The sequence below is a fragment of the Dendrobates tinctorius genome, unplaced genomic scaffold (assembly GCF_039654945.1).
Source record: "Dendrobates tinctorius isolate UK_male_01 unplaced genomic scaffold, ASM3965494v1 ptg000203l, whole genome shotgun sequence".
Lineage (NCBI taxonomy): Eukaryota > Metazoa > Chordata > Amphibia > Anura > Dendrobatidae > Dendrobates > Dendrobates tinctorius.
The window spans coordinates 13848523-13864506 of record NW_027361870.1 but is presented as its reverse complement, the minus strand read 5'-3'; the positions used below and the strand labels follow the sequence as shown (position 1 = coordinate 13864506).

At 46.1% G+C, this 15984-nt stretch overlaps 1 protein-coding gene across 1 annotated transcript in view; it reads left to right on the top strand.

Annotated features, from left to right (window-relative positions):
• Positions 1-1568: 1568 nt before the first annotated feature.
• Positions 1569-15984, top strand: part of LOC141057280 (serine palmitoyltransferase 3-like) — a 119937-nt gene continuing 105521 nt past the window's right edge. The window contains exon 1 of the mRNA XM_073553821.1: positions 1569-1921. Within this exon, the coding sequence (XP_073409922.1) occupies positions 1784-1921 (138 nt within the window). The 5' untranslated portion in view covers positions 1569-1783. The remainder of the gene's footprint in view (positions 1922-15984) is intronic.

The window sequence follows — 15984 nt, the reverse complement described above, 5'->3', positions numbered from 1 at the left end:
ACCTGTTCAAATGAATGGGTCTATGTACATGTCGCCGTGTTTTTACGGAGCGTGTGTAAAACACGCTGACATGTCCGTTTTTGAGGGACAGCACGGATCACAAGGACCCATACAAGTCAATGGGTCCGTGTCCGTTTTAAAAGTCATAGGGTTAACATTGGAACAAATTGTTTCAATACACGGACAGCATGCAGACAGCACACGGATCACACATGGACGGCACACGAATGTGACAAATTGACACACGGGCACGGATATCTCCGGTACCATTTTTTCGGGTACCGGAAATATCAGGGCTTGTGAAACCCGGCCTAACTCCCATCCACTTTGCTAGATCTGTTAGGCCGGGGTCACATTGCGTTATGGCAGTCCGTTAGACGGACTGAGTTACACCGCGGCATAACGTGGTGTAAAGCAGTCCGTTAACGCTACCATTAGCCCCCATTATCAGGCGCATCGCTCGCTATGTGCCGTCATTCAGCGACGAAGCCTCGGACTCGGGCTGCAACGTCTGAGGCTCCGTCACCGCTAGCACAGATTAATCATCTGCGCTAGCGGGTATAGCATAACGCGATCGCGTTATGCTATACCGTTAATGCAGCCCGTCAACGCTATGCGTTGAACGGGCTGGGTTAATGCAATATGAACAGCCTTAGACCAGAGGCGGACATCATTGATGCATCCGCCATCCTGTGTGGCCGCACAGAGGCCCAAGAGGTGAGGGGGCCCATCTGTACCTCCAAAGCAGGTGCAATTTAGCATTTTTAGGAGCTCTTGGGCTACAAAGGGCCCATATATTGTTCTTGGCCCTTTCTGCCAGTGTTACCCAGTGTATTAGACGCTGACTTTTTGCCTCAGCAAAAATACAAAGCGTCTAAAACTTACTAAAGGCTCATCGTGGGAACGTAGCCTTGAGGCTGTGTGCCCGCGTAAGGGGTTTTTTTCGCGTTTTTGAAACGTTTGTCCCGGTCAAAACGCTTCAAAAACACATAGAAGAAGCATCCCATTCATTTTAAATGAATTCCGCACTTTTTGTGCACATTGATGCGTTTTTTTCTGCGCAAAAAAACGCTTAGAGGTAAAAAACGCAGCATGCTCATTAATTTTGCGGAAAAGTCCGCGTTTTTAGCTATTTTCTATGAGTCCAGAAGACGAGCGGAAAAAAACGCATCAAAAACGCGCGGGTTTTCCTAAAAAAAAACCGTGCGTTTTCTGGGAAGGAGTCCGGTTTTGAGGCAGAAATTTTCTGCATACGTGGGCACATAGCCTAAAAGATACAGTCTGGAAAAAAAATGTGAGCGTTATTCTAGCAGCTGTCGGTCTCATTACTGCTGCCCAGAGTGAACCTATAACTTCACATCCATAGCTTGGGGTGAATGGTTACACGTACTCTAGTAGTAAATGATTAGCCTAGCATAAACTAGACTTGGGATGCAAGTTCTGTCATCTTATGGCAAACACAAGTGGTGTGTGTCTCTTTAAATCCCTTTCTTTCACTTTTCCAGCTTCTTGTTCAGGGGCTCCTAAGAAGCGTCTGTTGTTTAGCAACCCCTTCTGGTGTAAAGGGACCTGACAGGACAGCGGATCAAGGCTACCTGTTGCTATACAAAATGCTTTTCTTATGCCGAGACGTAAAGGTGTACAAAGGTGACAGCTGAATTCAAGGAGTGAGGTCTGAGGATAAGGAAGGGCTTTCTTGCTGACTTCCTCCTCCCCGTGCCGCCACACCCTTTCCCTGGATCAGCCTGACAGACTGGTTGACTACCTGCTGGCTGATCACTCTATGTATCTGCTGTATGAGAGCTGCTCAGTCTCCCCAATGGCTCAGCCCAAGTTGGTTCACTGTAACGGGACCCGCAAACCCCACCAAAATCACCTGAATGGGATCACTAAGAAGAACGGATTTACTAAAACTTTACAGGTAAGCGATAACAATTGTGGTTAGAGTAGCCTGTATTCCTGGTATGTACATTTATATACTGCTAGACCTGGGACTCAGAAAATGCTCATTTTAACAGCAATGTGTTTTTTTTTATATAAAGGATTATACAGCCATTTTGACACTGAGTAAGCACACCAGCCTCATCAGGTCTAAGAGACCTACTGTATTTATATATGTGACAGATCCATAGATCGCTAGCTCGGATGAATTTCTTGTAAAAGTTCCTGGCTCCTTGTGTGCTCAGATTAAAATGACCCTATGTCTGGTACTGAATCTCATACCTGGGTCATACACGTTTGGGATTCAGGTGCACAACATTACCAGGTGGGTTTTATATGTGCAGTGCCGATATCACGCCGGCAGAGGTGTATCAGGGCAGCGTCTGACATGTTCTGTAACCGCGTTCTAACCTTCTCTTTGTGGATTACGCCGGCGTCACACCACAATTCTGGTGTCACGTTGCTCGGTGATTAATAAGAATAAGGGCTTGCTAAAGCAAATATTTCTCTCTGTCTGGAGCCACAGCACACTTCTGCACTGAGCTCTCATACGCCATTATTTGCTTTATTCCCATTTATGACAAATTGTCAATTCTTGATTGATTCACTGCAAATCTGTGTTTGGAAGAAAATGTATTGTGGGATCCAGGGGATTTATTGATTTGGTCATAGTCTAAAATCCAGATCTGATCAGAGAAACTGCTCCGTGTGAGGACAATCCCAGTCCACCTACTCCGCATATATATATTCTTTACAAGTTCAATGAAACCACAAAATCTTAACATTCAAGTATTTAGTTATTGTGTGAGAAGTGAAAGCTGAGCTTTGATTGGTTGCTATGGGCAACTACTCCAGGTTTGCTATTTTAGCCAGTTTTTGATTATCTCCCCCATTGTGTGCACTTAAGTGAAATCATGAGGCAGATTTTACATGTAAATTTTCTTTTTTTGCCTGCACTGTCTGGTTGACTATGGGATGGAGGATGTGTGATGGGTATATGGGCACGGGTCTATGGGATGGAGAATATGTATGATGGGTATATGGGCACGGGACTATGGGATGGAGGATAATTATAATTTGTTATAAATAACCACAGTTAGTTACTATGCCCTGGCAGCGCCGGGCTCTTCAGCTAGTGTGTGTATGTGTGTGTGTGTGTGTGTGTGTGTGTGTGTGTGTGTATATGTGTATATATATATCAGCCAGTCTGTACACCTCTTTGGTAAACTCCATTCATACAAGCATCTGTTACCTCGATTTCTAATGGAGCCTATGGTGCTGTGATAGATCCATTTTCCCACTGACTGAGGCCGCCACAGAGACTTTCAATAGCGGTGTGTACAAAGTGTTAGGGTACGTTTCCACAATCGGGAACTGCTGCGGGTTTGACGCTGCATGTTAATGCAGCGTCAAACCCGCAACGGACAGATATTACAACTTAGTGGATGGGATTTCTAGAAATCCCATGTCCACTATGCGTGCATAGTCGCCTGCGGATCTCTCACGGAGACGGACATGCGGCACATCTTTCAATACCAAAGCATGTCAATTTCTCATGTGGAAACCCCAGACTCCGCCAGACTACATACGATAATTAGAAATGTATTAAATGCGGTAAATCGCACTGTTCAGTGATCACATGCTGCTTTACCTGCATTCAATAGAAGGCAACACTTTTGGACGCAGCAAACATACACTACGTCCCAAGCGCTGCTAGTTCCAGATCGTGGGCATCGGGCTTTAGACAATCCCAATAGCACATTCAGATCCATCCATTAATGAGCATCGATCAACTATATATGAAGTGGAGCAGTCCTCGTTCACGCTTCATTATTCCCATACAACATTATATTATCCGCAGAACATCCCCTGTGCTGCCGATAATGATGATTTTCATTTCAGCATAAACAATCCAAGCGGTCACCAACATGTTTACATGGGCCGATCAACGGTACAAAACAGAGAGCACTTGGATGGTGCATGGATGGCATCCTCGTGCTGTTTGTCCTTTTCTCAGATGTATTGATTTAAATGGACAATTTTGATCTGGAAATTGATGTCCCTATTTATATTTTGCAGACGATTGACCACAAAAAAAACCAGACATGTGAACATGTGCCCTTATATTCTATCTGTGAATAGGCCTGAATGAGACCTTACAGGGACACCACCTCTTCCTCCTATCTAGGACCCTTTTCACACACTTAAGGGCCTGTCACACTAAGCGATATCGCTAGCAATATCGCTATAACTTGTGACATTATAGCGATATTGCTAGCGACATCGCTGTGTCTGATACTTACCTGCGACCCGCTCCCCCGCTGGTTATCTCTGATCGCGCGAGAACGTTCAGGACCGCTTCTCATCATCAGCTTCCTGTGGAGCCGGGAGGGAGGACGTCAGGATCGCCTAGTGTGACAGGTAAGTAGCGACCCCCGTCCCCAGCGATGTCGCTGGTGAGATCTGCCTGTGTGGCAGCTCACTAGCGACCACTTAGCGATGTACCAGTGATCCTGACCGCGTCATATTGCTGGTCGGGATCGCTGGTACATCGCTAAGTGTGACAGTACCTTTAGTGTTTATTGTATGGATGCGAGAATGGTAATTATGTAAACAAAAGGAGATATGTCCTTCTCTGGTCCACTTTTTGACAGAATTCGCCCATTATAATGGGCCAATGAAAAAAAAAAAATGGACATCAAGGAGGAGACTCTTGGCAGAGCTGATTATTTTATGGATGTAAGAACAAAGGACGAGATATAGATGCTAAAAAACATGCAGGCCTCATTTATTAAAAAAAAAAAAAAGTAAATTTTTGTTACACAGAACAGTCAGAGATCAGCCTTAATTTTTACAGTAGCTCTAGTAGAATGAAAGCCATGCTGTGAATGGCTGGCAACATGCTCTGTTTTTTCTTTTTGTCAGTTTTGATTAATGTGGCCCACAGATGTATAATTATAGCCTAACATCAGAGGATATCATTAAACTCTGTGCAAACTTTTGTGGTAGATCACTCACATGGCGGCACAGAGGTAGGAAAAAAAATGGTTACACCGATATCTTTAAATCCTTGTTGGTTTATTATTTAGGCAGCATAAACCAACTCACTGGAAAAAAAACTCAGCCTTTCTGGCTAAAACAGGAACAAAACAACAATGCTGCAACACAGTCCATATGTTGCGGGCGGCAGCCCACACTGGAGCAGCACAGGTTCAGTCTGTGGCTGACGAGCCACAAAGCCGCTGGAGACTCCTATCTCCTGGCTAGCTGAACACCTACTGCCTGTAAAGCTCGGTTATTTAAACCTCAGCCTGTGCTTCCCATTATGTGATTGATCACATGATCATGACCTCCCACAGGTCCTGGTAGGGGAGATAAAGTGGACCTCCTCCCACCCACTTTATGAAGGTCCACATAAAACCAGCCCTTTTATGCAACTTAACCCTCACAACACGTAGTGTGCTGGAGAAAAACTGTTCTGGTTTCATATCACTGACGCCGTTAAGCTCAGTGACGCATATCTCCCTTCTACCACCCTGCCAGTGACTGTCATGCTTTAATAAATTGAATATTATAATATTTTGTGACAAAAGAACTGGAAATATGTCGGTTACAGACACAGATCAACTAAGAAGTCATGAACCTGGTCCTATTGACTATAGATTGTATTAGCAGCCTTTATTGTGGTTTCTGTGTAATGTGTACTGTGACCATGGTGACCTAACTGCACGACCTGTCACTGTACTCAACCATCTCTGTTATGCTATGTTTCATATCTGCTGTGAAATTGCCTATGTGATGTCCATTCAGTGTTTTGGACAGTGGTGTAACTTGAAGCCTGTAGACCTCAAATGCATAATCTCCGGTTTTCTGGGTGAATCTGCAGCCCCTGCACCCACTCTAGTTATGCCCCTGGTGTTGGATGAAGGAATGTTAGTCAGTGATCTTCTGTGGATTCTACATATGGCATATCCACCTTCCATGACTGGCATGTCCGGGCTGCAGCTGATCCCCCGGTTTCTTCTTCCTGCTCAAAACATCCGAAGGCGGGGACGGTGATGCCAGTACTGATTGGGCACCGCTCAAGACCTCGCGGAGAGCAAATGCCGACACTGTGGGAAGGGCGCCGGCACGGAAGGTGAGTTTAACCTTTTTTTATGTTATCAGGGTCAAGTGTGAAAAGAAGTTGTCGCAAGCCAGTAATCTGTGTGCTCTGGACGGTAGCCTTGAGTGCCGCCTCCTATCCATCGGCATCTTCTTTTGATACGTGATGTAATATGTGCGTTATGATGACGTCGCACAAGGCTGGGTAATCAAGAGACTATTCACAAATGCTGGTAGATAGGAGGCAGTTCTCAAAATTCATGCGGAGTGGCTACAGATTACTGACATGACCAATGGACTGCATCCTGCAAATCAATTTCCTCCAACCTTTTCAATAACTCTAACAATTTTTTTGACATTTATGCATCTGTGCTTCAAAGTCCAGGAAGAAACATGGTAGCAAAAAAAGGAATAAGGTAAAATTGTCAGTTGACCTTGCTGCAAAAGAACTGAAACTTAAGCGGGAGTCACACATAGCAATCTCGCTAGCGAGATCGCTGCTGAGTCACAACTTTTGTGACACAACAGCGATCTCACCAGCGAGATCGCTGTGTGTGACAGCGATCAGCGACCGGCCCCCCTGCCGGTATCGCTGATCGCTTCAAGAAACCTCTGGACATATTTTTCGTCGCTGGTCTCCCGCTGGCCAGCACGCATCGCTGCGTGTGACAGGCGGGAGACCAGCGATCAGCTGTAAAAAAAAAAAAAAAAAAAAAAGTTATTCTCACCTTCCGACGTTCCACGCAGCCATCCCGCCTCTCTCCACACTCCCGATCCCAGTGATCCTTTGCACGAATGACCGCGAGACGTCGCGCTGCCGCGAGACCGTGACATTCTCACGGTCATTCTCGCAAAGGATTACTGGGACCGGAGCGTGGAGAGAGGCATGATGGCTGCGCGGGATATCGGAAGGTGAGAATAACAACATTTTTTATTTTAATTCTATTTTTTACAGGGATATGGCATCAGCGCTAACGAACACAGCGATCCCGCGCGCTCGGCATAGCTGTGCTGATCGCTGGTGAAGCTGTCTGTTTGACAGCTCACCAGCGATCACATAGCGACTTACCAGCGATCCTGACACGTTGATATCGTTGTCGGGATCGCTGGTAAGTTGCTATGTGTGACCCCAGCTTTACAAACTTGCTCGTCTCTAACAAATCTAAGAATCCAGCGCCTGGCAAGGCAAGTCCAGCGGATAAAGTGATTGGTTCATTTCTGCTTTAAGATGTGTGCGTAGGGAAAAAAAGACAAGCGTTTTTTTTTCCAAAAAATAGCTCTACTGTTGCTTTTGTCCTTCAGATGTGTCTTGTATGCACTTTAAGGGCTCGAACACCTTGGCGAGTAGTATCCGATGAATCTCTGTCAGAGAATCGGATGCTATTTGCAAATGACTCTCGGATCAAACTCTGCTGTGAGCGTGAGCCTTGTGTCATTTTACCGTGACCCTGTTCTCTCCCATGCAAAAATTGGATCATAGGTGCAGAGAAGATGGAGAACTTAATTTCTCAATCTTCCCCATTCTGTGAGTCGGCATATATCAGGCTGCGGTCGGGAGACATCCGAGTGCAGTCCGATGTTTTGCATGCACCCATAGACTTGTTTAAGTGCACGCCATCTGCTATACGCTGCCAATTGCAGCAGCATGCAGCGATAATTTTTTTTTTTTTTTTTTTTTATCCCCCCTCAGTACTCACCATGGGAAAATAAATACTAGTCAGCGCTGCTCCATATTATAACACTGGAGCGATTGCTATTCCAGGACCCAATTTCTGCAAGGCTACGGTGCTAACCACTGAGCCATCTTGCTGGCACTTTGGCACTTGATACAACTTTGCGCAAGTCATCTTTGCAAATAAAGTCCGTGGAGCCTCATTTAACCTCTTCCCGACCGCTCACAGTAGATAAACGTTGGCGCTTGCTGGGCTTTGTGCAGCGCCGACGTTTATCTACTGTCGGCGGTTTTGTGCCCCCCGGGACCCCCACATACCTTATACCCGGTGCACAATGCATGCTGGGACTCCCGACGTCATCGAGACCTGATGACGTCAGCGTCACAGCAGCCAATGGGAGCGATCGCTGGGAAAGCTGCTTGTTTCCCGGTGATCTCACTCATTGTAACGCGGCTTCTCCTCTGATCTAACACTGACAGATTATCAGAGGTGAAGCAGCGTTACTGTGTGACTAGATCGCTGCCTGGCACAGCTCTTGTCACACAGTAACGCTGCTTCTCCTCTGATCATCTGTCAGTGTGAGATCAGAGGAGAAGTCGCGTTACTATGAGTCAGATCGCAGGGCAGCGATCTTGTCACAAAAATAAAAAAAAAAAAGGTACACAGGTTAGGGTTAGGGCTAGGGCTGGGATTAAGGTTATGGGTGTGTTGGTGTTAGGTTTGTGGTTAGGGTTATGGTTAGGGCTGAGATTAGGGTTAGGGTGTGTTGGGGTTAGGGTTGGAATTAGAATTGGGGGTTTCCACTGTTTAGGTTCATTAGGGGCTCTGTAAATGCAATATGACGCCCGCAGACCATTCCATCAAAGTCTGCATTTCAGAACGTCACTACTTCCCTTCCGAGCCCCACCGTGTGCCCAAACAGTAGTTTTCTCCCACATATAGGGTACCAACGTACTCAGGACAAATTGGACAACAACTTTTGGGGTCCAATTTCTCCTGTTACCCTTAGGAAAATAAAAATTGGAGGCCAAAAGATCATTTTTGTGGAAAAAAAAATGATTTTTTTTATTTTCACGGCTCTACATTATAAACTTTAGTGAAACACTTGGGGGTTCAAAGTGCTCACCACACATCTAGATAAGTCCCTTGGGGGGGTCTAATTTCCAAAATGGGGTCACTTGTGGGGGGTTTCCACTGTTTAGGTACATCAGGGGCTCTCCAAATGCGACATGGCATCCGATCTCAATTCCAGCCAATTCTGCATTGAAAAAGTAAAACGGCACTCCTTCCGTTCTGAGCTCTGCCGTGTGCTCAAACAGTGGTTTAGCCCCACATACGGGGTATTGGCGTATTCGGGAGAAATTGCACAAAAAATGTTGTGGTTCATTTTCTCTTTTTACACTTGTGAAAATGAAAAAAAATGGTTTTGAAGTTAAATGTTTGTGAAAAAAAGTTAAATGTTTATTTTTTCCTTCCATATTCCATTCATTCATGTGAAGCACCTGAAGGGTTAATAAACTTCTTGAATGTGGTTTTGAGTACATTGAGAGGTGCAGTTTTTAGAATGGAGACACTTTTGGGCATTTTCTGTCATATTGACCCCCTAAACTCACTTCAAATGTGAGGTGGTCCCTAAAAAAGTGGTGTTGCAAATTTTGTTGTAAAAATGAGAAATCGCTGGTCAACTTTTAACCCTTATAACTTCCTAAACAAAAAAAATTATGTTTCCAAAATTGTGCAGATGTAAAGTAGACATGTGGGAAATGTTATTTATTAACTATTTTGTGCGATATCACTCTCTGATTTAAGGGCATAAAAATTAAAGTTTGAAACTTGCAAAATTTTCTACATTTTCGCCAAATTTTTATTTTTTTTAACAAATAAGCGCAGATCATATCTAAAAAATTTTACCATCATCACGAAGTACAATATGTCAAGAGAAAACAATGTCAGAATCAGTAGGATCCGTTGAAGCGTTCTAGAGTTATGACCTCATAAAGTGACACTGGTCAGAATTGAAAAAATTGGCCCGGTCATGAAGGCAAAAACAGGCTCGGGTGCGAAGGGGTTAAGAGTCTCAAACACGGGACTAGCCAGATCTTCCTCCAGGGAATCCATCTACACTGATGAGGGGCAACACCCCGAAACAGCGGTCTGTGGTTGGATACCTGGCCTTGGTATTTACTTGTCATATCTGTAAACTCGTAAAGAGCTGGATATTGATTTATAGGGCCACTTAATATGGTGGTAATGGTGGTTTCCGAAAGGAGCCACTCCTTGGCTGGGTCCTTGCCTGGAGGAAGATCTGGCTAGTCCCGTGTTTGAGACTCTTAAATGAGGCTCCATGGACTTTATTTGCATATTCGTATTTTCCAGGGAGCAATGCACCTAGGATTTCACTGATTGAGCGGCTTTGCCGTCTGCCGCAGTGTTTTCTTTGACTGGTCTCGCTGAGGTCAGTGATTGTTTCGTGTTGTTAAACTTTGCCTTTTTGACAGTGAGGAGTATTAAGCGACTACTTATTAAGTTCCACCTACTTGATGTCTGGAGGATTTTACATTAAAAATCAGTTTTAACTTATTCAATGTCAGGTCTTTTTCCAAAATATGCAGCTGCAGTCATTTTGTTTTTATTATTACCCCAGTCTTTGATTCCCACTGGGTCTCCTTTGTTGCATATGTCCATGTATTCCACTCCTAAGGCTAAGTGCACACGTAGCAGAAAATTTCTGCTCAAAACCTGACTCCCTTCCCAGAAACCGCGCCTTTTTTGTCTTTGCGTTTTTGCGCGGTTTTGCTGCGTTTTTTTCCGGCGCGTTTTCAAAACGCACTGAACTAGCCAGAAACGTGGAAAAATCCGCAAAATTAATGAGCATGCTGCGTTTTTTACCACGATGCGTTTTTTTCGCGGTAAAAAACGCATCAATATGCACAAAGTGCAAAATGCATAGAAATTTATGGGAAGCTTATTTTTAGCGGTTTTATAGTCAAAACCGCAAAAAAAAAGCTAAAAAAACACTGTGTGTGAACACAGCCTTAGGCTATGTGCCCACGATCAGGAACAACAGTTTTTTGGGTGGAGCGCAAATGTGCTGCTTCCAAAATTCTGCGTTCTATATTAGAAGCTCAGTGGATGGGATTTATAGAAATCCCATAACCACTGTGCTACTATTTACCGCTTCATAAACTCACCCGTGGGTTTACGAGCCGCAGCATGTCAATTTCTGTAGCGGAGATGCTACGGATTTTGACCAATTGAATGTTATTACTTGCGGTGAATCTGCATGTACTCACAAACAAGTGCGGCAATTAGAACGCAGCAAAAATACGCTGCGTCCAAAACGTTGCTATTCCATGAGCACATAGCCGAATTCTCGTGTGGCTCATAGAACATGACCCTTGATGTCATCCTTATAGGATGGCTTTGGGCAAGTATACAAGTTTGATGTACTTGCACCTACACAAATGTCCCTTATTTGTGTAAGCTGGTTCGGAAATGCGGTTACGCAGGAGGGATTGCAGAACAATGCTGAATAACAATATTTAATTTTTAATAAAAAATGAAAGTGATCTCCTCGCAGGGAGTTGATTAAACAGGAATCAAGGGAAGTAAATAATTAACGCAACAGTATGATGGTTAAACGGCATTTATCGTAGTCTTCTCTGATCCTCACCCACAAACTGTCTGATGGGAGTTGGAGTACCGGCAACGGCCGGCGTGGTGTTCTCAGATGAATTCCAAAGAATCACGGTTCAGCGGCAATTGGCGGTCACCGGTTTTGCCTGCTGAGTCCCTAGTCCATAAATCTGTGCAACCAATGTGGGAAGTGCTGCAGTGCAGTAGTCTCTATTTCACACGTGCACTGCGGCGCATATAACAGCAAAGGGGAACGCATCTCATGGGTCCTGCCACTGGCACACCCTCCTCCGCGTGAGCACTGTGCTCTGCCTGGCCGGGCGCACGGTGCTCTGAACACTCACTGGCACGTTCACCTAAAGCCTGCCAGGGCACACATCTGCTCTGCCCCTGTACCTGCGGAGCACGCCGCACACTTCCTTCTGTGCTCACCGTTGGCGGGAAACTGAGGGCTCTTTCCCACGCTTCCTGCTCACTGCCCAGCTAAGCCACGCCCCTTTTCCCTGGGTCATGAGACCTGTGCAGTTCCCCTTTCCTTCCCCCTGGCAACACTGGGCGCAGCCTCGACAGTTCCGGACCCAGCACAACGCACTTGCCCGCAGTCCGGTCTTCCTCCTTACATTTGGACCAGTTTAAAACCATAATTTATTGTAATGACATTTCAGCCGCATCGTCATTCTAACGAACATAAAGGTGAAATACCACGTATCACAAGTTTTTATTTAAAGAGTGGGCAGCCCTAGAATCGTGGTATTTTAAAATATAACTTGGTGTCAGAAGTGCACCAAACACTCACTGATCTCTTGTTTAAAAAGTTGTGCCTGAACTTCTGGGTTGTGGGACCTTCTATGGCCCCTCTTGAATTGAAACAGAGAGATCTATCTCTTAGCTTGGTCACTGCTTAGTAGTTATCACAACTCTGTGGATGTCACTGTTTGGTCAAAGCTTGATAAATACAGCCGCAGATTGATGATACATACCCTTTAAGGAACTTGTCACATTGGATTACTCAACCTGTGGCTATAGGATTTATTTGAAGATTAATTGATCTAGGAAGTTGCAAAGCTACAGCCGTAGTACTGAAAGGGTGGCACCCAGGAGAAAATGAACTTGATACCACCAGGTTGCTGCCGGCTTTGTCATTCCGGCTCTGTTGACAGGAGGAATAAAGTTAATTTTTACTCTCCGCCACGACAGCACCCACTTGGAGAGAGGGATCCGCCCATAGGAACAGGAAACCTACAGAGATAAAAGAGGGCGGTCCACCTCTCCCCCTCAGTTGGTTTCCTGTTCCTAAGCGGAACCGCAGGATACGCTACAGACTTACCTGGGCCAAGGAACCGCCTGTGCAGTATCTGCGAGAACGGCAGGGGTTCCGGCTCCAGAAGCAGCGACGGGGGAGTGCTGGAATCCGGCTCCCTCCTCGGCTGGCAGGAACGGAGATGCAGAAACGCCGGTACCGGGTGGCGCCGACCGGGGGTTCCTCTGCGTAGAACATAACACCGGCGGGGAATCCATTCCGGTCCATGTGGGGGCGCAGGAACCGGAGAGAAACGGCAACCTCCGGCGTTCCTATGGGGCTTCAGCGTCTAGGAGGACGCACATTCAGCAGCAGGAAGTGGTAAGGAGGAACTTCCGGGTTACCGGAGGTTCCTCGGCTCACAGCGCACGCGCAGCTGGGCGGCACCACAGAGTAAGAGGCGCTCCCCGCCCCCTCCAGGGGAAAAAAAAAAAAAATGAACGCCTGCAGAGCACGGGCGGCTTGAATCAGCGCTGAAGCGCTTGCTAATGGCCGCAAATAGGCGCACCTGGAGGGGGAGGTACCAGGTATGAAGGAGCTTACAAAAGGCCTGGGGTAAAGGAATTTGGCGTGCAATCATGTCTTCACCAAGGCATGACACTCATCCCCAGGCAAGCGATGCAGCAGCAGCCAAAGACCACGCAAGACGGGGTTCCTCGGACCGCAGCCACAGAAGCCACGCCAACAAGCCTCCTTCTCAGCCTCCTGAGCCGGTACCTACAGCTTCACTGGGTGAGTGGATGACGCTCTGCCTATCAAGCTGTTAAAATGTCTCTCTCTCTCTCTGTCTGCTTTTCTCCCCTCTGGCATCATATCTCAGACTAAGAGGAAGGAAAAATCAAAAAATAAAGAGTGTGCCCTGTGTGCACGTCCGCTACCGGACTCTTACACAAAAAGGCTGTGCAAAAGATGCATTAATGAAACGGCAAAACAGGCATCAACATCAGCCGTAGATATAAGGGCCATAATTAGGGAAGAACTACAGGCCCTAAACCAGAGCAGGCCCTCTAATATCGAAACTACCAAACCAGCGGTTGTAGACACCGATGAAGGCGAAGTAGTCTCAGATAGTTCCAACGCATCCACATCAGCATCCTCCTCAGATATGGAGGGCCGTTGCTGTTTTCCTTTAGATCATATGGATAATCTAGTTAAATCTGTGAGGAATGCAATGGGATGCACGGACACAAAGGAGCCGCAAACGACTCAAGAAATCATGTTTGCAGGTCTGACAGACAAAAAGAGGAGAGTTTTTCCAGTTATTCCAGCAATAAAAGCGCTGGTTAAGAAAGAATGGGAGAGACAGGACCAGAGAGGGTATCTTCCCTCAACCTCAAAAAGAAGGTACCCCTTTGACGACGAAGAGTTGTCGACATGGGGTAAGGTCCCGAAGGTAGATGCGGCAGTGGCCTCCGCCTCAAAGCAAACGGTCTTACCAGTGGAGGACACGGGCATTTTAAAAGACCCGCTTGACCGCAAAGCTGACGCCTCTTTGAAGAGGGCATGGGAAGCAGCTACCGGCACATTTAAACCGGCAATAGCTAGTACTTGCACAGCTCGTTCTATGCTGGTCTGGATTGATCAACTAGACCAGAAGATCTCCAGAGACAAACTATGAGCCGCCATACAACTAATCCGCGGCGCAGCAGCATATATAGCGGATGCTTCGGCTGATTCCTTACGTATGGCAGCCAGAACAGCGGGGTTGGCTAATAACGCCAGGCGTAGCCTGTGGCTTAAAAGCTGGAGAGGTGACACCCAGTCCAAAGCAAAGCTGTGTACCATTCCTTGCGAGGGTGAGTTCTTATTTGGAAGAGCCTTAGATGAAATCCTTACGAAGGCAAAAGAAAGGAAAAAAGGATTCCCTAACCCTCCTCTCCCATTTTATAGGAGGGCGTTTAGGAGAAGACCCTTTGGCCGGGGAAGACCAGCAGAAAATCAAAACCGCTGGGCCACAAAGGAAGGAAAAGGCAAAGGTGCCATGTTAAGGGGATCTTCCTTCCGCAGGGACAGGAATTGAGGAACCAGTCCCTCCAGTAGGAGGGAGGCTGAAAATCTTTTTCCGACAATGGGAGAAAATTACGGCTAGCCCTTGGGTCCTAGGCATTATCAAGGACGGGTTAAAAATAAGATTCCATCATGTACCCCGTAATTCTTTGATCATAACATCCTTCAGCTCACCAATCCAACAGCAGGCCCTGGAAGCTGAGATTCGGAATTTACTGGACAAAAGAGTTTTGGTCCATGTGCCTAAGGGGCAAGAAGGGAGAGGATTTTACTCCCCTCTCTTTCTGATATCTAAACCAGACAGATCATTCCGGACAATAATCAACTTGAAAAAATTAAATTCATTCATAATAAATCATAAATTTAAGATGGAATCCATAAGATCCACGATTAAGCTCCTCTTCCCCAATTGTATGATGGCAGGCTTGGATCTGAAGGATGCTTATTATCATATTCCCATCCACTCCAGATATCAGAAATACCTCAGAGTGGCGGTCCTCCTCGATGGCAAGATACAGCATCTCCAGTTCACGGCCATGCCATTCGGCATTTCCATCGCACCACGAGAATTTACAAAGGTGATGCTGGAAGTGATGGCTTTTTTACGCCAGAAGGACACACTAATAGTACCCTATCTGGATGATTTTCTGATAGTGGGAAATTCAATTCGACAATGTAGCGATCGAGTTGCTGATACAATCTTGTCCTTACAGGCCCTAGGGTGGATAATGAACTTCAAAAAGTCCAGAATCGAGCCGCAGTCTGTTCAGTCCTTCCTGGGTCTCGAGCTAGACTCCATAAGCCAAAGGTGTCTGTTGTCGCAGGTAAAAATTTCAGCAATTAAAAAGGTTAGGAGGGCGATACGTCGGCCACACATATCTTTAAGGGAAGCAATGTCCCTCCCGGGATCCCTTACTGCCTGCATCCAGGCAGTTCAGTGGGCCCAGTTCCACACGAGGACGCTACAATACCAAATTCTTTTAGAGGAGTCCCGTGACCGAGGGAATCTGACAAAGAAAATCACGCTGTCCCAGGAGGTCCTAACCTCCCTTGCGTGGTGGCTAAAGGACGATAACCTAACGGCGGGAGTACCTAGTCCCGTATAATTATCACGGACGCTAGCCCCACAGGATGGGGAGCCCATATGGGGAATAATTTTGCCCAAGGCCTATGGGATATAGGCGAAGATAAGGATTCGTCAAATTTAAAAGAACTAAAGGCAGTTTATCGTGCATTATTTCATTTTCTTCCACAGTTACAAGGGGAGGACGTGAGAATCCTTTCGGACAACACCACCGTAGTCGCATATCTGAACAGACAAGG